This window comes from Polypterus senegalus, chromosome 10, assembly GCF_016835505.1.
Source record: "Polypterus senegalus isolate Bchr_013 chromosome 10, ASM1683550v1, whole genome shotgun sequence".
Taxonomy (NCBI): domain Eukaryota; kingdom Metazoa; phylum Chordata; class Cladistia; order Polypteriformes; family Polypteridae; genus Polypterus; species Polypterus senegalus.
Window position 1 is genome coordinate 41,661,062 of NC_053163.1, and position 26,720 is coordinate 41,687,781.

General features: G+C 37.3%; 1 protein-coding gene across 1 annotated transcript in view; it reads right to left on the reverse strand.

Annotated features, from left to right (window-relative positions):
* Positions 1 to 19,274, reverse strand: part of dacha (dachshund a) — an 853,183-nt gene extending 833,909 nt beyond the window's left edge. Inside the window, exon 1 of the mRNA XM_039765764.1 lies at positions 18,678 to 19,274. Within this exon, the coding sequence (XP_039621698.1) occupies positions 18,678 to 19,135 (458 nt within the window). The 5' untranslated portion in view covers positions 19,136 to 19,274. The remainder of the gene's footprint in view (positions 1 to 18,677) is intronic.
* Between the last annotated feature and the right edge of the window lie 7,446 nt (positions 19,275 to 26,720).

The following is a 26,720-nucleotide window of genomic DNA, read 5'->3' on the forward strand; positions in this document are numbered from 1 at the left end:
GTCAATGCTACTTTCAGTCTAGATTTAGGTGGAATTGGGCCAACAGCTCAGTAGTGTCAACAAAGTGTTATGAGGGTTATATTGTCTTTGGCACGATTTTGGAATATTATGTTTTATTGGGTGTTGTGATTTTTGTGTTTCTGGTTTTCATCTTCTTCCTATGATTGTTTCAGAGTACATAAGGAGGATAGCTCTTGAGATGAAAGTGGTGCTCCTCCACAGGTCTGTACAGCTTCTTCAGAAGTGGAGTACATTTTGACCAAATCACATTTCTTAGGGACTGAAGGTTACTACAGTAATTCTTTGCAGTCTGCTGTGCTTTTATAAAGGGGGGACAGTGCAAGCTGCACTGTTAGGTACATGTAATGCCTCAGTTTGTTATGCTCATTCCCAAAATGGGAAATGACAATCTATCCAGGTATGGGAAGCCGATAGTAACTGTCCTGTGGCAGTGGTTTCATGGTTTTCATCTCAGTAAGACAGACTGTGGTTTGTTCCCAGGTTTTTCTACACAGACTTCGACAATTCTGTTTGCCTCTTTATTACTTTTAATGTGACATTGGGAGACCCACTGTAGAGCTATCCTAAAGCACTTGATAGCCTGTAGTGCTTTTAATAGCTATAAAAATCTGATGACTAAAACTGTCTTAAGCACTGATAAGACTATCGTTAAGGAAGAGGACCTGGCTGTTTGGGCTTGCTCTGTTGCTAATAGTATTTGTTGCATAAACAGTGTCTCTCTCACAAAACTAGACCTTTTAAGTCTTCTTCAGAAGGATTCTTTCAGTTTAGTAAACAATGGACAATCCTGAAGGCACTGATATTTGGCTGACTTAACTATTACCTACATTCCCATTTTTTGTTAATTGGAGATTGTCAGTTGCCTGTTCCATACAGTATCTTTTCTGCTAACCTCACAAGCTCTTGTAACAATTCTAAGCATTTGGTCCAAGGACTGTTGGTGAGTCTTGGATGCTGACATTCAGGAGTTTGATCTATATTCAAGGTGTGGCCTTACTGTTACTTGACATACAGTTTTAAGGATTCTCTCATTAGTGCCCCAATGTGTATCTTCAGTTTCCTCACAATGCTCCATTTTAATCTGACCATTTATTTGTGCCGTTCCCAAGATACATTTGTCAAAAACAACCTCCTGGTATGTCACCTTATCTTCAATGTCAGTGGTTTGTTACACATTGGAACATGAGAAAATAGTAGCTGTTGCTCATGCTGTGATGTTGTCCAGTGCAAGATGCATCCTGTAGTTTAAAGGATCTCTACATGTTTATGAAAATTGCAAAGGTCACTTTGTGGGCCTGTAAAGCATCCCCAGTAACCAAGATTGATTGTTCTTCTGAATCTCTTGAAACCTGCTTGCTCTTGGAGAAAAATGTTTTCTTTCTCCAGGTATAGCTGCAGTGCTCATTAAAAATGTATTCCAATATCTTGCACATGTAGCTTTTCCGGCTGATGAGGCAGTGGACCAGTATTGTAGACTTGTTTTTCATTTTTTTTATTCAGAACATGGATCACCCTGGCTTGCTTCCCACTCTGAGATACCCGTTCCTCTCTCCAGGTGTTTGCAAAGAGCTGTACTGACCTGGAGATTTCTTCATCATCTTCTTCTGCGCCTCCGAATTACAGCTTTGCTCGTGTGGATCACCAAGGAAAGAAAGGCGGTGGTTTAGCAAATATTTACTTGAACCGGTTAAAGTGTAAAGATGCCAGTTTTGGTAAATTCAAGTCCTTTGAGTATCTTGCCATTGTTATTCGTGGAGTTTCTCAGTTTCTAGTATTATCCATGTACAGACCTCCTAAATACAATGCGTCTTTCTTTGAGGAATTCTCAGGCTTGGTGTCAATTATAATTACGAACTAGGACACGCTCCTAATAGATGGCCACTTTAACTTTCATATCGATAATCAGTGTGACCCAAAAGTAAAAGAATTTATGAACATCCTAGACTCTTTTGATTTGAGACAGCTCGTTAGTAAACCTACACATAAAGCAGGTCATACATTAGACTTAGTAATTACCAAAGGACTAAAAGTTGATGTGAAGCAGATCATTGATATTGGTCTATCAGACCATTTTCCTTTACTATTTAATATAGAAATAATGATAGAAAACATTCACGAGAAGCATATTGTTAAAAAATGCTTCTTTGTTTCATCAGCAGCTTCAAAATTTGCAAATATTCTAAGCAACCAGTCCAGTGCTAACTACAATAGCGAGGATAATGTAAATAGTAAGGTGGAAAATTGTATTACTAAAGTGAGAGCTGCTGCTGACATAGTCGCACCTGAAAAGACAGTTAAAAAATCTTCTAGCATTGTTATACCATGGAAGACCCAAAGAGTGTCTGATTTAAAGAGAACATGCCGGAGAGCTGAGCATAAATGGAGAAAAACTAAACTATCCACTATGAAATACTGAAGGTTAAAATAACAGAATACAATAACACAGTCCATCTTGAGAGGCGCTGCTATTTCTCTAGAATTATAAATAACAATGCTAGTAATCCCAGAGTCTTATTCTCTACGATTGATCATCTGCTAAATCCAGGTCACTCAATGGAATGCCTTCAGAATACTTCCAGTGAAACTTGTGAGGCTATTGCTGTATTTTTCAATCAAAACATTTATGATATTATAAATAATATAGTATATCTCACTAACACTGATCCTCTTAAACCCCAGTACTCTGTTATAAACAAATTAAATTCTTTCACCAGGATAGATTTACCTGATTTATATAAAATAATTTCTCAACTGAGACCCTCCACCTGCGTCCTTGACCCAATACCAACAAGTTTTTTCAAAGAAGTATCAGGCATGCTAATTGTTATTAATATTCTAATAATATTCTTGACATAGTAAACTCATCATTAGATACGGGGGTCTTCCCAGACTGTCTTAAGACTATTGTAGTTAAGCCCCTGCTCAAGAAAAATAATCCTGACTCCTCTGGTTTTGAAAATTTTAGACCTATTTCTAACCTGCCTTTCTTAAGTAAAATTCTAAAGAAGGCAGTCATTATGCAGCTAAATGACCACCTCAATAAACATGCTATTCTTGATACATTTCAGTCAGGTTTTAGAACAAATCACAGCACAGAAACTGCACTCGTTAAAGTAGTAAATGACTTGCGGGTAAATGCAGACTGAGGCCATTTATCTGTTCTCATCTTCTTAGATCTGAGTGCCGCATTTGACACTATTGACCACAACATTCTTAGAAATCGCCTTAGTCAGTGGGCGGGCCTCTCTGGCAGTGTCTTAAATTGGTTTGAATACTCCCTGGCAGGTAGAAAATTCTTTGTTAGTTGTGGTAATTATACTTCAAGGACGCATGATATTCTATATGGTGTTCCACAAGGCTCTATCCTGTGTCCACTGCTATTTTCGATTTACATGCTTCCGTTGGGTCAGATTATCTCACGGCATAACATGACTTACCACAGATATGCTGATGACACGTAGCTGTATTTATCAATAACACCTGATGACTCCGACTCTGTTGTTTCACTAACACAATGTCTTACTTGTGTTTCTAAATGGTTGAGTAGTAATTTTCTTAAGCTAAATAAAGAGAAAACTGAAATTTTAGTGATTGGCAATAATGGCTATAATGAGGTTATTAGAAATAAACTTGATGCATTAGGATTAAAAGTCAAGACGGAGATAAAGAAGTTAGGGTTAACTATTGACTCTGACCTGAATTTTAAATCACATGTTAATCAGATCACTAGGACAGCATTTTTTCACTTAAGAAATATAGCAAAAGTTAAACCCCTTATAACATTGCTAGATGCTAAGAAATTAGTTCACGCTTTTGTTTTCAGTTGACTAGATTACTGTAACGCACTCCTCTCAGGATTACCCAAAAAAAAGACATAAATGACTGCAACTAGTGCAGAATGCAGCTGCTAGAATCCTAACTAGGAAAAGAAAATCCGAGCACATCTCTTCCAGTTTTGATGTCACTACACTGGTTACCTGTGTCATTTAAAATTGACTTTAAAATACTGCTTATGGTTTACAAAGCCTTAAATAATCTCGCTCCATCTTATATTTCGGAATGTCTGACACGTTATATTCCAAATCGTAACCTTAGACCCTCAAATGAGTGTCTGCTTAGAATTCCAAGAGCTAAACTTAAAAGAAGTGATAAGGCGGCCTTCTGCTGTTATGCACCTAAAATCTGGAATAGCCTGCCAATCGGAATTCGCCAGGCTGATACGGTGGAGCACTTTAAAAAACTGCTAAAAACTCATTACTTTAACATGGCCTTCTTGTCACTTCATTTTAGTTTAATCCTGATGCTCTGTATATTCACTTAATTATCATAGTTATTCATGGTGGCTCTAAAATCCATACTAACCCCTACTCTCTCTTCTGTTCTTTTTCCAGTTTTCTGTGGTGGCGATCTGCGCCACCACCACCTAATCAAAGAACCATGATGTCCCTACATTGATAGATTAAAGGCCTGAAGTCCACGTGACTGTCATCATCAAGTCCTTCCATGAGAACCCTGAATACAATGAGGACTGATCATTTATTTTAGGTAGAATGCCTAGAGGGGGCTGGGTGGTCTCCCCCTGCAGATTTTATTTTTTCTCCAGCCATCTGGAGTTTTTGTTTTGTTTTTTCTGTCCTCCCTGGCCATCGGACCTTACTTTTATTCTATGTTAATTAGTGTTCTCTTATTTTAATTCTTACTTTAAAAGTCTTTTTTTTCTCTTTCTTCATCGTGTAAAGAACTTTGAGCTACATTATTTGCATGAAAATGTGCTATATAAATAAATGTTGTTGTTCTTCTTCTTCTTCTTCTTCTCCTCCTACTTCTTTTGATGACTCATGACTTTCTACAGTTCAACCAAGATGATATCCTGCTTAATAGCTTGATGTATGTTCTCTTCTCTTCTTCATTGTAGACATTTGCTCCATCAGTGTTCTACCTTCCTCTTCAAGAATGAATTTCTTTTCCCCTGTTTCTCTTATTATTTAATGATCTGGTCCATTTCCAAAACTTAAATTTGTCTTTCCCCATGCTGAGTGTTGCTGTTTTCACCCAACAGGCTCTTATTTTTCACTATTCTTCTTATGAATCTAACTTTGCTTTCCTATAACTTGAATAGTACTCGGGTGTTGTTCCATGTTAGCCATTATGAATGTAGTGAGAAGTCATGTAAAATGACACCTTTTATTGGCTAACTAAAACAGATTACAATATGCAAGCTTTCAAGGCAACTCAGGCCCCTTCTTCAGGCAAGATATAAAAACATGGCATCTGCCTATATGATTTTTGTAAACAAAACTGACAGAAAAAAATATTTCCCAGTGAAGGCCCTCGAGGTATTTGCAGGGCCAGGCTGCATGGCTCAGAAAAATTCACCCAAATAACTCAAAGTCCCCTCAGTTCATCTACACTGCCAGAAATGAAATCTAAGCAAGTCACGTTTTTATTTCATGCCATTAAATTGTTTCCTTTATTATAAGATTTATTGATTTATCAAGAAATTTTTTGTAAAATATTATTTAGCTTATTTTATGAAATCTTGTCATGTAAATTTTTCGTATCTCATTGGTAGGTTTTCATTAAAAACTACCAATGAGCAGAAAATGATAAGGGTGGAATTCTAACACTAGTCAGAATAACATGAATGCTAGTGAAATTAAAAGAAACCTTAACTCTTTTAGGGCTAATGTCAACTTTTGTCAACAGCAAGGCTCGAGGTTGGATGTTGACTTTAGTTAACATCCAGGGGTAGAGGGTAATAATCAGCTGTAGACGTCGACAAAACTCGCCATTACGTTATGGTAGACCACCTTTGCTAGGAGGACAGTTAGACTCATTGACTTGACATTGAATCCCTGTGTGTGTATGAGGAGCGTAGAGTGAACAACATCTAGAATGGCATTGATGTCGAACAAAAAAGCAAAGCGATTGTGCAAAGCAAAATACTCTTTGGGCATTATTATTTTTTTTTTTGCTTTATGCATATTATTGCTATGTCAGACGGACTTATCAAACTCCGATTTTGATGCAAGTGATCTGGAAATCAAAAACGAAAGGCAGGTAGCCGTTTCCTTTCTGGGAAGTGCCTTTCAGAATATAAATGGTTAGACAAACAGGTATGTAGTAAGTATGTAAGCCGTGTTACAGATGATCTTAGAAAGCTAATGTTTAATGTTAGTTAGTTTTGGGGAACAATATTCAGACCTGGGAGAAAAATAAAAAAATAATTAGCCCTGAAAGAGTTAAGAAAGCAGGGTATTTTGAAGTCAAGCTTTTAATCTAATGAAAGAGTCCTAAATGTCATCATCTGTTACTGTTCCAATAATAGGATACCGTACCCTAAACACAATCCTGGAGGACCATCAACCGTGTTGTAAGGACTTCCACACCAATATCATCGAAGCAGCCAAGTAAACTATCCCATGGAGAATAAGAAGAGACTATGCTAGTCAGCTGAACTGCAAAGAGTCTGTGATACACTCACCAAAGCAATAGATGAAGCCGAGAACAACCTGATGCTGGAGAACAACATCTGGTGCTCAAGGACAGTGCCATTTTCTATGTCTGGCTGCTGTGGCGTTATGTGTTTGCTAGGTACGTAATGCATGTGCCAGGTGATGTGCCACAGGTGTTGTTTGGAAATGGTTTTACTTTTTTTAAGGTTCATACTTTATTTAACAACTATAAATAGTGAATTGATGCCCAGTCATCTTCCATGTAACACAGATAACTGTAAAACTGAAAGAAGACTTATTTCCTCTCTAAGGAACATTACTTTGGTTATGACCCTAATCATTATACTAATTTAATTTAACTAGACTGTCTAAAACATCTTTGCAATAATGTAGCATCACAGATCACTTACTGAAATGCAACTACAATATTTAAGTATATTATTTAGGTTACCATTTTGAGTTTTCTCAGTATGATCCATCCCACCTCATTTACCAAACAAGATGTGTGTTATCCTGCCAAGATGCACAGCACAGAATATCACCCATAATACATTTTGAAAATATTACAATTCATCTTATAATTAATGTTACACATTTTAAAGTTATTATTTTGAAATAAACTTGTAATGATTAATCACGGGAGCTATAAAAATGTTTTTTCTATGAATCAATGTGAATTGTTTATTTTTTACTATACGAAATTTCTATTTGCAAATGCTAGGTATTCAATTAGGTTTACTGTTTATTTTTTCCTAACAGTCTGAAAAGTTAAAGTAGATGCATAGGAACAATGCTATCTGGTCCACAGACCCCATTTCAGTCATCTTTTTCCATCCAACACAGAAAAATAATAAGTTGGGATGCATCTTTAAGCACATCATAACCTTCTATTATTTTTGACAATCGATAAGCCAAAACAGTCATGCACAAAGCACACTTTGCTAGTGAATTAAATCACATTAAGAGATAACTTTTAAAAATGATGTATGCTGCGGCTGCAATCCGAAGGTTGCTGGTTCAAATCCCATAAACACCAGAAGTGACTCTACTCCGTTGGGCCCTTAACCTGCAATTGGTTCGTCGTGGGTATGACATTCCTCCAGCTTGCAGGGAAGACAGTGCGGTTGGTGGCAGAATTGGCATTCCAGCCACTATAAAACTCACACTGTTCCAGTGTGGTGCTGGGGTGACACCCGGTCCACGTCTACACTCGGGTCCCAATCCAGGTGGTCCGTCGTGTGGTGGGTGTGGCAACGCGCTGTAATCAGCACATGCTCCCCAACCTCTCTACAAGATAAAAGACAGGAGTGCATTGATTTAATTTAAAAATCACAAAAATGCTCAAGCAATAATATTTAAGGTACTTTGAAGAAAACATCTAATATTGAAACATTTCTTGTTTTGATTTTTTTTTTTTTTGTTTTTAACAATTTACCTTGTTTAAATTTAATAGTTAAAATGTTTAAATAAGCACTCTCTTGGAAAAACTCAGAAGAATACAGCACTGCACTTGTAACACAACAGTTAAAAGTGCTAATCCAATACATCTTTTCGGAAAAAAAGGCCATAAACACAGGAGTGGAAAACTAGCACAGATGTTCATCTCTAATGTAATTTCCATTCAATTTCCTAAGTGCAGTCCCCAAGTGCAGACTAGTTTAACATTATGTTTAGCTTGCAAATTCTTTTAATAAATAATGAATGCAATAAAACCAGGAGATCAATTGCAAGCTAAGATATCATAAAAGAAGCTCTTTGTGTTCAGAGCTGTTTGCTGATTTGGAAAGTTTGTTTTATTTAAATTGGCCTTGTCAGTTTTACTTTTCTTCGGCAAAGTGATGTTTTGTTTGTATATTCATCAAGTAATATCTTGCTATTATTATTATTATTATCCTAAATTAAAATAAATTAAAGGGGGCAATCATATTGTATACTTCCCTGAGCTTTTTTTAATAGAAAATCCTGACAATTCCAAGATGGGGTTAGATGTTATGCTTCTTCTAAAAATTCCTTTGTACCGTCTTGAGTGAAGGTGACTTAATTTCACTTATGGTATAGAAAGTGTGGCAGTAGAGGGCGCTGTCGCTCCTCCAAACCCACAAACAATACGTCCAGACACCAGGTAAAATATAAGAAATACATTTAATTTCTTCAATATGCACAAAGCACCTCCACCTCCACAATACTCGATAACCATACAATACTCAGCAATAAATCAATACAATAAATCCTGCTCTCTACCCAGCAGCTCTGTCACACTCCCTCTCAACTCCGGCTCAGTCTGCTGGGTTTCCCATAGTCTTTTATATAGTTCATGACCCGGAAGTGCTTCTGTGCTTCAGTCCATATGATTCCATAGCACTTCCGGGTCAGATAAAAACTTCTTCTTTTCTTCAGCCCGAAAGTACTTCATTTCTTCCGTCCCCGTGACTAGGGAGTACTTCTGGGCTATAATAGAAATATTTGTGCCTCCCTGCAGCGGCCCCTGGCGGCCCCTACGGTATCCAGCAGGGCTGTAAAGTCGAACTCCATTGTCCATGATGCCCTGCGGGAATTTGGGGCACCTCCATGTTGCAGGGAGGACTCCATCTAGCGGCCTGGGGGTGCTGGCCGGGATAAACTGCCGGCCATCTCTCACAAAAGAAAACAGATATAAGCAAATATACTACACCAAGATAAAAAATGAGTATAGAAAAATGTCTCACATCAATTTATATCATAAATGTCATGTGTAAACTCAATGAACTGTATCTCTAAAGAAATTGCTAAACAAAACTGGTTTGCATTGTTATAAATAAAATTAATTTACTTTCTGCTTCACACGTAGGAGTGTCACATCTGTGATTAAACCTACCTCTTGTTAGCCAGCAATGGATGGTGTTAATTCCACAATCTCCTTTCATTTCTAACATTAAATTTTAGCAATGTTAAAAGTATTTTTGAAAAACATTCCACAACAAAAACATTACATTGGACTAAGGTTATGCATTTTCTGTAGAGGGATTCTTATAGAACTACCAATATAAATGTGTTTGCTTTCTTACGGCAGTACGCTAACAGTTTCAGTTAACTAGTCTTTTTTATATTTAATAGGAGCTCACTTAGTTTTGAAACATCATGTTGTAATATAAAATAAACAAGGTACATTAGCTGTTATCTTAGAGCTGTAATATAGTTGTAATCATATAAATTGACCATATTTTATCTATATTTTCCTAGCGATTATTTACTTTTGTACTGTCAAATAACATTTTTCTTGTTTATTGTATACAGGTATGTAATTTATTGTCAAATGTAGTTAATGGTGAGGAGATTGTGAGAACCAAATGCTAAAGATCAATGAGATAGAATGAGGAGCCAAATAAATTCAAGTTATTCTAAAACTGCCTACTTGTGAAAGGAGAACATTTACGCTATTAAATTGTTATTGCTAGAAAATCTCAGGCTGCATGAAGACTTAGCCACTATATATTTATGCCATGAAAAGCTTAAACAAATAATGCCATGAAAAGCTTAAATAAATAGAGATATGTGTGGTTTTAGCCGTAAGCTTCATATAGTTAGCCAGATATCGTTACATGATCGATACCAGACGACTGGGAAGGGCTGTAACTGTTTTCCATCAGTGCAGCTTCTCACACATTATCTCTGAGATAAGCATTTGTTTTTTCAAAAACTGATTTCTAAGTGAGGTGTAGTCATCAAATTTGAAGTGCCAGATACAAGAATGTGTATATGAAGTACAACAAAACGTGGCCCTTTGTCTCTTTTGATAGCTTGCATCCATTTCTTCCTCTATGTTTCAGAAGTGAAAAAACTGCAAACTCAGGTTCAGATGTTTTTGGTTAAAATTTAAACACAGAACAACACTACATAAGCTCTTTTTTCACTGTTCCATCATTGTTTGGATAACCAGAAGAGCTTTCACTCCTTGACCAGGTCTTTCAGAAGAGAAAATACTGGAATTTGTAAACTGCCTGTTAAAGAAAATAAGTGCTGAATGTTGCCATATACTACACTAGAAGGAATCCAGTATACACAGACGTCAATGTTTATCCAAGCCATAGAGAATGTAGTGAATTTTCTCTATTCACACCTGTTAGGGTTCTTCCCAGTTCTCCACTGCTTACTAAACTTAAAAAACCTGAAAATGTATGTATATTATAAAATACAAATGTGTAAACCTACATGAATATGCTACTGTTGGTATGTGTGGTTTATACTTTGCCAGCAGAACTAGCAAGGAAATGTTTCTTTTTACCCATAAAATATTTTAAACAACAAAATTGATAACAACCTACTATAGTACTAAGGTGTTGCACCGTGTTAGCCATTATGAATGCAGTGAGAAGTCAAGCAAAATGACACCTTTTACTGGCTAACTAAAAAGATTACAATATGCAAGCTTTCGAGGCAACTCAGGCCCCTTCTTCAGGCAACATTTAATACAGAAACTGGATTTCCCTGTGTTTAAATAGACACCAGGACAGATACATTCTTATAATGTTTCCATGATGCTCCTGCCAACATACAGAACATTGCTAAAACTGTCCAAACCAACTTTTAAAAAGATTTGGGAGTGTCCAGAGGGAGCTGTTTCAGCCCTACATGACTTTTCTGATCACATGAAGTGCACCATGTTTAAAGCAGCTGCCACTTATTGCCAACATCATCCAAGAACAGTATGCATCATCAGTAACTGGCTACATTAACAAGTGTATAAATGATGAAATTGTCTCAAAAACCATCTGAACATGTGCAAATCAGAAATTGTGGGTAATATCGGTAATGCTGCCTTTAGATCAGATGACAAGGTAGACCTTACGACAACACCACTATCATCATACCTCTGCCGAAGAAGCCCTCTATCTCTTGCTTCAATGACCATTGCTCTATAGCACTCAAACCTGTTACCATGAAGTGCTTCCACAGGCTAGTCCTGGGCCACTTGAAAGCCAGACTTCCCACAGCACATGACTCCTCTCCAGTTTGCCTTTCTCCCAAACCATTTCATTGAAAATGCCATATCGACTAATCTTCTTCTGAACTTGTCCCATTTGGGCAAATGAGATACTTATGCTAGGATGCTTTTCATTGACCTCAGTTCAGCTTTCAACACTAACATCCCTCAGATGCTTATAGGAATTTGGATCTGCTAGGCTGCTGTATTTCCCAATGCAACTGGATCCTGGACTTCTTGAGAGAAAGACCCCAAACAGTCCATGTCGAAAGCATCATCCCAAGAATAATCACACTGAGCACTGGTGTCCCCCAGGGCTGTGTACTCAGCCTATTTATGTGCACTTTGCTTTGACTCATGATTGTACAGCTGCATACAGGTTTCCCACCATCATTAAGTTTGCAGATGACAGAACGGAAGTGGGTCTCAGCAGCAATGGAGATGAGTAAGGTTACAGAATGAAGATATGATGATTGGTGGACTGGTGTAAGTGCAACAATCTCTCTTTTAATATGGACAAGATGAAAGAGATAATTGTTGACTTCAGGAAGGCCTTGCTGTTTACACCCCACTGCACATCAAGGGCTCTGCGGTGGAACTGGTCAAGAACACCAAATTCCTTGGTGTACATCTGGCAGCTGATCTTACTTGTTCAATTAACACCACCTCCATAGCCAAGGAGGCACAGCAGAACCTCCACTGTTTTTGGTGTCCAAAGATGGCAAGACTACTTACCCGTAATCTCACCACATTCTACTGGAGCACCATAAAGAGCATTCTAACCAGCTGTATCACATTCTAGTATGGGAACTGCAGTGTCTCTGACCATAAGGTCCTACAACGGACAGTGCAAACTACAGAAAAGAACTTTTGGTCCCCTGTATCCTCCTTTGAAGACATCTTTATACAACATTGTATCCATAAATCTTACAGCATTGTGAAGGACCACTCCCACCCCTCCCATGGTCTCTTTGTCCCACTTCAATCTGAACCAGTTCTGCTAGGTACCTACAACAGCTTCTACCCCTTGGCTGCCATCCTGCTCTCAGATCCACCCCTAGAAGCGAATTTATATGTCGTAAATTGTTACACTTGTCACTACTGTTGTTTTTTTATTATTAGTTTTACTTTTATTATTTATTACTATCTATTTTAATTATTTATTTATCTATTATAGTATAGTTCTTTACCTGTCTTACACTTGTTCTATGTTTTATGTACAGTATATGTTGCACCAATAAAGCCACTTGGCCTGACTTGATAACTGACCTCATTTAATTAGCTGGTCTTTTTTTCTCTACTCTTATTCTGCATGATTATTACATTTTAAGACATTTAGAAATATTTCTGTTTTTGCTGTAGCTTTAAATGTTTAATTGTCTTTGTTGTTTTCCTATTATTTAACCCAGTTCTGTGTATTTTGCCACCTTCAGTATATGCTAGAAATAAAAATTAAAAAAGGACACAGCAGACACCCAGGCAAACAACACTGAATGATGAAAGGCCGCAACTACTTCAGCATCAGATCCACTAATTAGCAAGTAATGGATTAAATAACCAGAACACCTGGAAAAGCAGAATTTCAATCAGGGTAAAAATATTGTTAAAAAGGAAAAAAAAATAAAAACACATTATTTCAATATAACTGCTTAGTACATGTTAATAAAAAACTTACCACACTGAATCTTGTAATTTCTGCATTGACCCCAAAACACAGAAATAACAGCTCACTTAATTAGGCTAGGAGTCCAATTAAGGACAAGTTTGTTGCAAGAAAACCTGCAGCCACAGTGGGTCCCGAGGACTTATTCTGCGGACCACCTTACTATTGCACGTATATGCTCTTTGAATCTGAAATCTGTGTAGCACTTGATGTAAAACAGCTGTCTATTTTCACATACGTGCACAAATGATTCTCAGTTGAGCCAAGGGGTGTCGCTGTCCAGCAATTACAGTATCTCTCTCTCCTCTTTTCCCTTTGCAGACCCTCAACAGAACCCACCTCCTAATGATATCACTTCCACCACACAAGATCTCTCCTCCTGATGACATCATTTCTGGTTCCAGTTCCACCAGCACCCACCTCTTCCTGTCTGCAACATACATGTCCACCATCTTACATGCCTATCTCAGATCCATTTTCAAATTGTTATCTGTAAAGACATTACTTTATTATTATTGCATTTTTTCCAATTATAAGAGGTACAAATTCCCCAAACCTTTATGATTGTCCCTGTCTGTTATTACACTATTTATATAAGGATTTACCAATGTGTCACACAGAAACTCTCCCACCCCGGCCCTTAAAACTTGACTTTTGTCTCAAACAAAAGCTTGTGGCATGGCACGTGCAACACGACTCATGAATACTTTGTGCAGGTCATGATAGCCCTGAATTTGGGCTTTGACTTACTTTCACACTAAGTAGAGATGTGGCCATGTGCCTCAGCTGATAGGAAACCCACACACCATGCAACATGGCTGACATGAAAACAATGGCCGAGCAATCACACTGCATGTCTGACACAAAACCAGTCAGGGAGACAGAAGTATACTATAGTAACCTCGGTGGGGTGACCAGAGTGCTCTGTTTCTGACACCGCTATGTGAGTGACAGGAAAAGAAACGCTGCTAGCTAAACTCCTGCATTGCACAGGCCGGCTTATCCTGTTCATCAAACAAGTAAGTCAGACACTTAAAGTCCTGGGTGCCATTAGCTCACAAGAAAGCTGCCGACCCCATCAACAGAATAAAAACCACATTTCCAGCCGTTCACTGTGAAGTACATTGCACGTGCCAATAAGCATACTAGCTGACAGGAAAAGAAATAGCTGACAGGAAAAGAAATGGGCCAGACACTCCAAAACCAAAGCAAAGTCCTAGACACCGCTAGGCTACTGTTGAGGCCTCAAGCCAAATGCAAGGATCACTTCAGTGATGGACATGCCAAAGCAAGAGGTAGGCCTGACTAGACAGCCATTTTCACAGTATTCTGACACTCTGGCCGATTTGCATGCCTGACTCACCCCGCAATACAAACCCAGCAACTATAGACAAATGCCTGCCAACAAACTTAACAGATTTTTCAAAAGCTCACAACTCCCGTCCATATGCATGCATTGCTTCTACATCCTTTCAACAATGTTTATTTGACAAACACTACTTACAAAAGTTGGATTTGCTATGTGCTCACTGTGGAGCAGTAACTTCACAGGAGAAAAACAAAACACTGCATTGCCAAAATGGAAAAGCCCTCCTTGCGCTCTACATACCACCACTATTACTATTATTATTATTATTATTATTATTATTATTATTATTAGAGACATTAGAACTTCCAGAGGAAGTGCAAGAAGAACCTACTTACAGCACATACTGTATGCAGCATCAACAGCTCCTTATGCTTTGCATCCATGGGAGCCTCCACTGATAATCCCTCAGGACATGTTGCCTATGTGTTCAGAATTCATAGTCACGTTTTTATTATATTGGTGGACAACATCCCTTTCAATTTACTTTTATTTGAGGGCTGAACGTCTGATAGTTCTATTAGTAAAGAATAAACTGAATATTCTGACCAAAACTTTATGGCAAAAGACATTACACTTTACACTGTGTCACTTCCCTGAGATTTAATCTGAAGATATGTCGAAATGCGTGTCTTACTTACATGTGTCCTTTCAAACCTACTTTTCATATCTTGATCATTGTGGCTTTATGTCGCTAATATGTATTCTAGTGACTTCTTACATAAGCTACCTTCTTGGAAGGCCATGAAATATCACCTTACTGACATATCTTTAACAGATAAGTTAGAGCAAAATATAGGACCATTTAACAACATGACTTTTAACTATTAAATTAAACAAAAGCATAGAGGCCAAAATAAAAACTATTATAAAATTATGCAAACAAATCATTTTGTGTCATATTTCACATACTGCTTAACTAAATATATTTTTAAATTGTATTTACATTTAAACACTTTGGAATAAACTGCATAAAATGGAACTAGTTAAAATATTTGTTTTTATGTACAAAAAGTACACTATGGGAATTAGCTATGGAAATCGGATATTGTGAAGTTACATCATCTGAGCTTTTATTTTAGAAAAAACATTCTCATTTAGCATAAAGAGCAGAAGAGCCATTTGCAATCAGCAGCATATTGGAAGCCAGTTCATTGTACATCATACATCACACAATCCCACACTCATTCGCTCAGTTTAGTGAAGAGTCGCCAAATGATACTACATGATTTCTTCAGGACCCATCACACCCAGGACATGCAGGCAGACGTTTCAGATCCATAAAGACTAAGACAAATAGACTGAGAAACAGTTTCTATCCTTCAGCCATCACCATGCTGAATGCTGCTAAGTGGTCAATCTGACCGAGTGCACCTTCATTCTAAGTTACCATTAAATGAGGGACAAGTGCAATATAATGTACGTATCTATGTATCTATGTATGAGCAGAAAACATCATTCTGCTGTTATGGACAATTTTGGATACTTATTTTATTCCCTTATTTTAGTTGTAACTTGAGTAATTGTGTTTTGTTTGTATTTTTATTTTGTTTTTTTCTGCACTGGAAAATTGCACCTAAAAATTTCATTGTACAAAGTCTCATTGCTACAATGACAATAAAGATTTAGATTTTTTTTTTGATTGATGAACTTCTCTGGGAGGTGGAAACAAGCCAGAGTTCAGAAAGCAGACCCTGATGGAAAAAGGCAGTATAAGTTCTTAACTAAAAGAGGAACCAAGTTAGATTTTGAACCCAGGTCTCTGAAACTAACAACTAAGTTGTTAAGGAAGTCCTAAGTGACCATTTGTCAAGTAAAACTACAGTATAACTGCTGTCAGCCAATAATGACATGTCAGTTTATGCCAAGTATTTTTGTTTTAAGCGTTTTTATAACAGCATAATGCTATGAATAAACTTATTTAAAAATAATTATAAATATCCTTTTTCAAAGAAAGATATCTATTATTAGTACTTTTACAATGACATAGTTGTGAAATTCCATGTGGTTAACAACACATTAGTTACACTGACTTTGTCTTATGGAATGTCTAATCAAGACTAATTACACATCATAAACGCCACCTCACAGTCCGGTTGAAAGCAAAATTGGATCAAATCTGTATATATTATCTATGTAAAATTATAATTTTAATTAACACTTTTAACAATGCAGAAAATAAACCAAAATCTAATGTCCCAGGTTCTGTTTCCTCTCCATCATTTATTTTAAATGTACCAAAGTTGACCATCTTTCTCTAAGCATGTTCCTCACTTGATTCAACAGCCCAACCGAAACTTTTACTGTTAGTTTGGTCTTTGGTAAAAACGTATTTTTGATCAAATAAGCAGAAGCTAAAGAGTTGTCTAGCATGTTGTTTGTGCTCAAGTACACTTTTACATTCACAGACAAGTTGGCAGTTAAACAAAACTCCTGAGATTAAGACTACTAAAGGCGAGGCTAGAAAAATTAGTGCCGTTCCTCTTTATTGTTCTCTTCTCATTGACATTGCTGGCAGTGCACGCGAACATTAATGCATCTGTCATGATAACAAGCTAAGAATAACATCTAGACATCAAACCGAGCAGAGAATCCATCTGAAGTGATTCATTCAGATCTGTCTCATTGATTTATTAAACACACGGTAACATCTGCAGCCTCACAGAGCCGCTTGGCGAAAATTAATTCAAGATCAATTCAAATGGAAAAAAGTGCAGGAGATAAATCAAAACACAATTTGCATGCGGTTGCACAGTCAGGTTTATATCATGGTATTTTTACATTCAGATACGTATATTAAGGATGCCCTTATTATTATTATTATTATTATTATTATTATTATTATTATTATTATTTGGCAAGAATATGAAGTCGAGCCATAAAAACGCGGAAATGAGGCCGCAAAAACGTATGAATTATATAACACTTTTTAAACTTTACCTTTTGAAAATATTAAGCCAGCTATCTAGTAATTTGAAATACGATAACGTTTGTTTTAAACGTCTGTGTTTTTCCTCCTGTTTTCCTCTGTTTGGTCAGAGGAATGTCTGCGTGATTCAGTGAAAGAGTACCTGGAGACTCAACGTCTTTGAAGGACTTTCTGGTCATTTATTTACTTTGGTATTCGTCGGCATTGCGAAAGTGTTTTGAGAAACGCGACAATCTAAACATGCAATCCGCTCTGCCTCAATACTTCTTACGAAACGCTGTAACAATTTTTGCATGTGAAAGTGGCTATTTAAGCATGACAGCTTTGTTTATTATGCATTTTGGATTGTGTTAATGAAAATAAATGGAGCTATAAAAATATGTAAACGTTAAAGTCACGGATTTGTTTCTTTATTTTTTCCAGTATTTTTCATTTATCGTTATGTTGCTCAAAAATAAAAATACGGAATGCATTGATATAAAACGTTCTTAGCTGCAAATACAGTTGAAAATGTTAGTGTATAGATTATATACACAAAAAAATACATAAAAAATAGCTAAAAAAATAAATAAACACATAGATTTATGTTAGCAAATTTTAACCGACTAAAGGAAGTTGTCTAAAATAAATAGGCGTTTTTTCCTGAGGTATGAAACGTTGCTTGGAAGAAGAAACAGAATCTTGGTGAGGTCCTTTAATGGAAAATATAAACTGTCGTGGCTATATGCGTGTTGATTGACACTAAGGAAAGGTCAATCACACTTGTCGAACTTACTGATGTATCGACATTTTTAAATATTACTGCACTAAAATATATCTTTATAATAGGTTTAACAAATAGAATAGTACATCTAAAGAGAAGAAACGGATTTCGTCTCGATAACTATTTAAGCTAATGACTGACGATGACAAGATCACCGAGAAACTTTTTGAGCATCTTCCTGACTCTGTATGATGTTTTACTCTGGTTCTTTGCATCTTTTAGTTCCTCTGTTTTATTCAGTTCTCGTACTTGCGCATTAAACGCTAAAAACAATTAACACCGTAAGATATTCATTCTACGAAAAAAAAATAAAAACCTATTGACGTTACGTTTGGAAGGAAAAAAAATCATTGTACGAGTTACCCATCCTGAACTACTTTTTACAGAGTTTCGATTCGCCGGCTAATCGAAAGAAAATGGGAAACTTCTCAAACTTTAATGGTTTGATCCAAATGAAGGATTTCGCGACCTTATTGCGTTATACTATACCAGATAAAAGTAAAACTAAAGAAACACAGACCTTGCATTGGTGCAGTCACTGTATAGGGCTTCGAAGTCCTTTCGTGTGATGAGTTTGCAGCGATTGACCCCTGGCTGAATTGCTCCGAGACCCCGCAGGATCCGAACCTGTTCCACCGTGCACACCACTGGAGCTATATCAAGCCTTTTCAGTTTGGTGTAAACCGTGTGCAAACCTCCGACCAGGTGCTTCAGAAACAGATCAAAAACCTGAGGAAGGCATATGAGTTCCTGCCCGTCCACTGTGAATGAGGCTATCTTGACCCCATGCACCTCCACCAATTTACAGTCGTTATTACCGCTAGTACTGCTACTGTTGCAGCTGATAAATGTGTTGATGCTGGTCGTCAGCCTGGGGGACTCCGCGGGGCTTTTGTACAGAGAATCGGACCGGAATAAACCTGCGGATCCGGGGTTGGAGGTTGAGGAAATCACGGGAGGAGTGGCGGATACAGCCATATCCGTTTCTTTGCTCCTTTTCGTTGTCTCACACTATCTGTACCGATCTCAGCTTGAATTGAAAGGGACACTGTAAGCAATAGCCGTAAACCATAAGAGAAGGAGCTAAAGAAAAATGAAATTCGCTTTCAGATGTTTCAGTCAGTAAGCCCCGCCCCCAGCGAAGACTGACATTTCCTTTCACTTATCATCTCTGCCAGTGTGCACTTCGGCTCTTCTTATTGGAGGAATAGTTAGTTGGGCGGACCTTATAAGTCAAAGAGGCCGTTCTCTTTGTGACAGTTGCCTGCCGCTCAGCGATAGAAGTTTAGACTCGCTTTCGCCTGTTTACAACATTATTGTACTGTATATTTGTTGAGCTTTACCGTGTGTCTTTGAAAAACAGAAACACCGTTGCCAGTTTCTTTTGAAATTTATTTTTTTCATAAACGCTGTTCTTTGTTCATTAAGTAATGCAATTACCTCACAGCTTGAGTTTCATGATTGCAATTTTGATTTTAAAATGAAAAGGGAAAAAAAATCTCTTGATGCTGCTCACTTGTCAAGGCTTTCCAAATGTTTCTGACAAATGCAATCAATGGATTGTATCTTAACTGCATAAAATATTTATGAACACCGTAATTACGCCCATTTGTTATTTTTGTATCATGTTAATTGCTTGTGTATCTTGATATTTTACTTGTCTCTTACCGAACAAGAAGTTATATTTAACAGCTGTTTGAGGTTTCAAGAACACATACTGAACTTTTAATCATCCGTCAAATGCTTCCATTCTTCTTTCCCCGAAGCTAAATTGATTGAAATAAGAAAGATGTTAATCTGTCCACTGTGCAAACAGAAACATACACATCATTTTTTTACATGCAAATTTTTTAATTTAACATTTAGCGAAAGTCGACGCATTGTTTGTGTGACGTGAAATGCCATTTTTGTATAGGCAGTGAAGATATTTTGTGCACTTAAATCATCCTATAAACTAAACTATAAATCATGTTAACAACATTATAAAAAATCTGCGGTAAAATTATTGGTTCAAAGCACACCTCTGTCACAGAAATGTATTGCAAACAGCTGCCAATTCATTTCTGTCAGACAGTAGCGAACCTCTTTGCTCCGAATTCCAGCTGTTACCGTCAGGCTGCAGATTTAGGCTTCGAAAGGTAAAAAGCAACAGGATTAAAAACTCTTTTATTAGAGCTATAAGCAATGCTGCTAAATGTTCAATTCTGCATTATTATTTTGTGTGCTGTTGAACGAAATTATTTATTGTATTGATCTTGAGTGGGTGTTTATTTAATAACATTGGTTGTCAAATGTTGTGTCTTTATTTATTAGATCTTTGTAACAATGTCTTCTGTTTTTGTATTTTCCTGCTGTGAACAAATTCCCTTTTGGGCTAAAAAAGTCTACCTAAACCTAACCCTAACCCTAAACCTTAGTTTAAGTGACATGTGGTGTAAAAAATTTTTTTAATCCATAAAAATCAACTCTCTGTGTTTTAAAGTTGTAAATATTTTAAGTATTTCCACTCTTAACTATTTTGAAAGGAAACAGCTTAGTGAGCACAGTTTTTGTAGTAATTGTGCTTTTTAAAATATTCAGGAGTATCTGACATTCCTCCATTGACTATATTTTTGAAACCTATTTCGACCTCTTTGAGTGCTGCAGCCTATACAGACCCCAAGCACAGGTTCAGGAAATAAAGTCGTTTTGGACACAGCCATAGGCTTTCTCGGAGTAAAAATATATGGAGTGGCAGTGGCATCTTTTCATTCAAATCAAGTCACTAAAATAAAGATGCCAGAGTGGTTCTTCAGAGCAGTGCCATAGGAGAACCTAAAGACCCATCCACATGAAGTTTCCAGAGAGAACCTTTATTTATTTAGATCTGCAACAGGTTAACTTAAATACATGGTAACAGATTTGTGAAATAAAAATGAGTCATGATTTTAAAAGGACTCTGTTGCACACATGCAGTTACGCAGGTGACATAAAGGTTTTCTTAATTTGTTAGTGTCCTATTATAGCCTACCATACATTAAAGGTTTTTTTTTCTACTATTAGGAAGTTTTTCAAAGCACAAAGAACCCTTCTCAGAATTAAATTGGTCTTTGTTTAGCAATGGCTCTATGAGGAACCACAAAACCCAGTAAAGAACCTTATAGTGCAGTTAAGAACCATTATTTTTAAGTGTGTGGTGCTGCTCTACAAGAAGATGACTCTTTTTTTAAATTGCAAAATTGTCTTAATTATCTTTAAGGCAATCCTGTCTTCTTGAAGTATGTGAAAGTTTCTTTATGCCGCCACTCGAGTGCTTCTTAGTTGGTCAGGGACGCCCTTGGACCCAGCGGTGTTGTAGGCATACTGTTTTATTGTATTTACATGTGAAAGTGTGCATCCTGAACTTTTCAGTTCTGTCGTGGGGCTTCATGACCTGCAGTCCATTGAAAGTGGCTCAGTGGGTGATTTTGTGTTAAGGCATTGATGAACTTGCACATCTTGCCATTTTGGAATCAAAATCTTCATTAACGTTAATAATATCAGTTACTCATGTACAATATATTTGAACACTTTGCTGTATATAAGATAAGTTTCAATTCTGTCCTTTCAGTGGTTGCACTAAATGACAATATGTTCATAGGTCTTCGTTTTGAGTATTTTTATGGTATTACTCATCTTAGATTTTACCATCACTGGTGCTGTTAGCCTTGTTTATTGCCAACCACTGCCACAAACTTCCACAGCTCCTTCCAAATGACTCCAATGATCTCTTTTCTTCTGTGTCCCCTGCCTACACATTCATGCTATTCTCTCCTCATCACACTGTTCACTTGGGGTCAGAGGCAACACCATCTGTACTTATTTTCCTCAACTCCAATAAGCAGTCCAAGCCAGAATCCTCCCTAAGGCTCGCTGGCATCCATGTACCCAGGCCAGTATATTTAATCAGAGAACCAAGTCTCTTGAGTTCTGTTCTTCAAGGGTTTGATTCTCCAACTCTCTCCCACCTTTTTCTCTCTTTTTCTGCTTCTCAGTCTCTCTCACACAAATGCACACAAAGTGAAAAGATTTTTAGTAAGGTTTCCAGATTTATTAAAAATCCAAAACTGATATTTCTCATTATATAAGTGTTCATACCCTCTGATTTGGTACTCCACATTGTGTTCAGATGCATCCTATTTGCTTTAATTATCATTGAGATGTGTCTGGAACTTGCTTGGAGTTCACCTGAGGCAAACTGAATTGACTGGGCATAGTTTAAGAAGGCACACACCTGTGTATATAAGGGTCCACAAATCACAATGCACGTCAGGTCTAAAAGAAAGCCATGAAATCCAAGAACTTGCTCCAGACCCTCGCAAAAAACTGGGGTGAGACATAGATCAGGGAAAGGGTATAAAACAATTTCTAAAGGTTTGAGTATTCCCAGGAACACAGTGACATCTGTAATTGTGGAATGGAAGAAGTTTGGGACAACCAGGTGCCATAGCTATGAAACTTGCTTACACTTGTAAAAATGTCTAAGGCATTTCTTGGCATGGATATTGATTTAAAGTTATGGAAAGTTTAGACCATCTGTTAGTACTACACTGACATTTTTCCAAGTCAAGCAGTTGGACATTGAAATGAACAGAAAATTTCCTCTCACTGAGAATTTCAGTCAGTCACTTTCAGTCAGTCACTTTCTGACCTCTATCCACGCTTGTGTCCACCCATTCATCCATCCATCTTCTAATTCCAGATGTTCTAAACCTGTAACAGAACAGGAATTGTGTGTTTTCTGTGTGGGATTCGTAAAAGCAGTGTTAATGTTTGTGATGTAATGTAATGTTTGTGGAAAAACAAATGCAATGCATTTTTTGCTACATAAATTACAAAATACATTCCAATAGATGGTGCACTGCAAGCGTTAACTCTGAGTGTCTATATTGATGGCTTAGATTTCAACCCGTCTTAGACAGGTAGCACAGCTAGTAATTCAATATATAGATAAAAACAGATAATAGAGTGCATTTTAAAAAACACGAATAATAAATATGTGGTTAGAAATTGATTAATAAAAATACACAACAAACCACAATTTAAAAAAGACAAATCTTGAAGACTGCACACATCAAGTTGATCTTCCTCAATGTGCCAATCCAATATAATTAGATTCAGCCCCAACAAACATGCACTGAGTTCTGCAGCAGTTTTGCCTTTCCTCTCCCAAAGCTCAGAGGGACCATAATCTTCCTCATAAAAAGTAATTCCAGCTCATCATTGGTAAGTTCAATATGAGAGCTTCACGTTAATCTTTGCTACCCACAAAACATGTTCACAGTTATAACATCCTAACTGATAACCTGAACTGAATCAGCTCCTCTGACCTTTGACTGACCACGCAGGGCTTGCAGGGCTTTTATAATGTTGTCCAGCTAATGGCTGACAAGGGATCCTCTCACTAATTCCCCTGTCACATGTGCACAAAATTCTTTATCTTGGAAGGATGACCCAGTGCATGTGCACCCACAAGATTTCGCAAACGTCTCCTTGGTCTAACACTCCCTTTCACACATTCACTGAAATGCCCTCTTCAACATCCAGCTGGCATGCCTTTAACAAAGCCACCAACGTGCACTTGTCAAAACTTTGCTTACTCTTTCCCTTCCTTCAACTGTCCATCTGGTGTCAGCTGGCAAGTGTCTCCAAAGGAGGCAGGTGGCAGATGATACATCTTCTCCCTAAAGACTCTTTGAGGAGAGAAGACCACAGGCAATATGGTGTGGACAGAAAGTCAGTGATTTCATTCTCTTTTCCCTACATACAACTAACCTGGAACCTATAAGGCTACAGTCCTGTGCACCAATGTGCCAGCTGGGTGTTGGTATCTTTCATTCTTTTAAACCATTGCAGAGCTCATTGGTCTGTCTTTACAATAAACTAATTTCTCAACAAATAATCTCTCTATTATAAAGAAAATCTTGGAACTTGGGAGGAAACAAGACATGATTTTCTCAGATAGAGACACTTTCACGTTCAGCGAGACAAATCTTTCTGCCAAGAGATTTAATCACATCCAGGGCCGGAAATAAAATACAAAGAGTAATGACAGTAGAACGTTGTAAAGAATTCAACAACTTAGGCGCAGTACACATGCAGAACAGGTTAAGAGATAATGGAAGTATGAAAATTCAAAAGTCTCAAAAATAAAAGTATAGTAAAGATTGCATTAGCACAAACAATTGGATATTATTACTTGGTGAAAAGAGATCGAATATATTGTTCAGATTTAAACTTTAAGTCGGAGACCTGTAGACTGTCTAATTCGTGTTGCCATCGGGGGAAAAAATGTAGTGTTTCTATCCAATGAAGAGGCATATTCGCGAGAAATAAAAGATTCCGGAAATGTTGAAGCGGTACACATGCAGAGCAGGCTAGAGATAATGGAAGTAGTACGAAAATTCAAAAGTCTCAAAAAAAGGATAGTAAAGATCCCATTAGCGCAAACAAATGGAAATTATTACTCTGTGAAATAACAGAACAGTGAAAAGAGATCAAATATATTCTTCGGATTTAAGCTTTAAGTCGGAGACTTGTAGATTGTCTAATTCATGTTGCCGTCAGGGAAAAAGAAGTAGTGTTTTTTCCCAATGAAGAGGCGTATCCGCGAGAGTTTAAAGATTTGTTGTTTCGTAAGACAATAGCTTATGCAAGAAATTTGAAAAAGTCCTGCCCACATAACTACACACAGGGTTCAATCATTTCTCATTTGTGTGAATGCTATTGTCAGACACATTTCTTGTAGGGAGAAAGAAACGATATTCACTAACAGGCAATTACTGTATATGTTGCGTTGTCACAATGTAATTCCAAACATAGAATCAAAATTCAATGCAATATTGAAGAAAAGGTAAAAGCGAAATGAGATTAAATATATGGACATAGGTGATATGACAGAAGTATGTAGATATTGTTTGGCTTTAAACTTTAAGTCGGAGACTTGTAGATCGTCTAATTCGTGTTGACATCAGGGAAAAGTAGTGTTTCTTCTTAATGAGGAAGTGTATCCGTGAGAATCATAAGTTTTGTTGTTTGGTGAAAGTGAAATCCACATAAGCGAGCAAAAGAGACGCAAAGTTGCTTGCGTGAACCATAGGTGGGTTGGTGAGCAAAGCGAGCAAGGGGCAGTATTTCAAAAAATCAAGTGCCAAATTTATTGCAAAGTACTTCTACAATGGCATATCTAGTCTAATTGGGGAACATTATCTACTCAGTGGAACACTGGATACTTCTCCTCACGCTCACCCTGAAGAAGTACAACTCTTAAACATTTCCTGCTAGTGTTAGGCTGCAAAACAAAAGGAAGAATAAAATCAGAACAGTATAAAAGGCTTTCATTACATAAGGCAAATTGAAAGTCATTAAAAGCCAGCATTCTTTCCTATGTCCAAAGCAGGTGATCAGACACATTCTTCCTGAGCAAATCAATGTGGGGTATAGCACACTATACAAATTTGGGGATAAAACATTTGCACCAATCCATCAATCCAAGGAACAACCTTAGCTGCTTCTTAGTGAAGGGCCTAATGACTCTGCCTGGAACTGTATGTCCCAGGTAGCAGACTTCCTTTTGTCCCAGTACACTATTCTCAGACATGATCACTAGTTCTGCTGCCTTAATTATTTTAAACATGTCCTGTAGGTGATTAAGGCCCTCTTCCAATAATCTGCTAAAAATAATCACATCTTCAGTGTTGGCACTTACTTATGCCAGGGCTCCTTTCAACACCTGATCCATGAGGCACTGACAATATGGAGCTTGCCTATGCACTCCATAGAGCATCACCATGAACTGGTACAACCTGCCTGGACCTCTAAAGGCTGTTAGAGGTGTTGGGCTTCTGTTAATGGTACCTGCCAATACCCTTTATATAGATCTAAGGCTGATATATATTTTGCTATTAATGATCTGTCAACACATTTACACTTGGCATAGGGTATATATCAAATGCAGATTTTTCACTGATTTTAGAGAAGTCAATACAAAACCTCAATAATACATCTTGTCTTTTGGTATCATCACACAGGGTCTGCACCATTCACTGGCGGATGGTTCCAATATGTCCAATTTTGTCATTTCATGTCATGATAGGAATTCAGGAGCCTGGCTGAAATTCTACAGCTAATGATTTGCATAGGACCTGTGTAGGCAGTGCAGATTTCATGGTGGGTTAAATTTATCCGACCTGGAAAGTTCCCAAAGAGTCCAGCATAATCTTTGGGATGTCCTTATGTTCTTTCGTCAATAGGTATTCCAAAGAAAGCTACACAGAAGACTCTTTTTCTCACCTCAACTGGTGTCTCCTCTTCCAGAACTCTATGTATAAAAAACTATCAGTTTTTTGTGCCATTCCTTTAAGATGGAAAGTTTGTCTTGTTTCTTTTCCCTGTCTGGCATGTAAAATTATAAGTGACAAGAAAATGTTTTGTGATCATCTCACATAGTCCTTGCCAATAAACCGTTCTTACAGGTAGGCAATGAAAACAGTACTTTTTGCCCTACTTGTAGAGATATATGCCTTGCAGTCTTGTCGTACCAGGC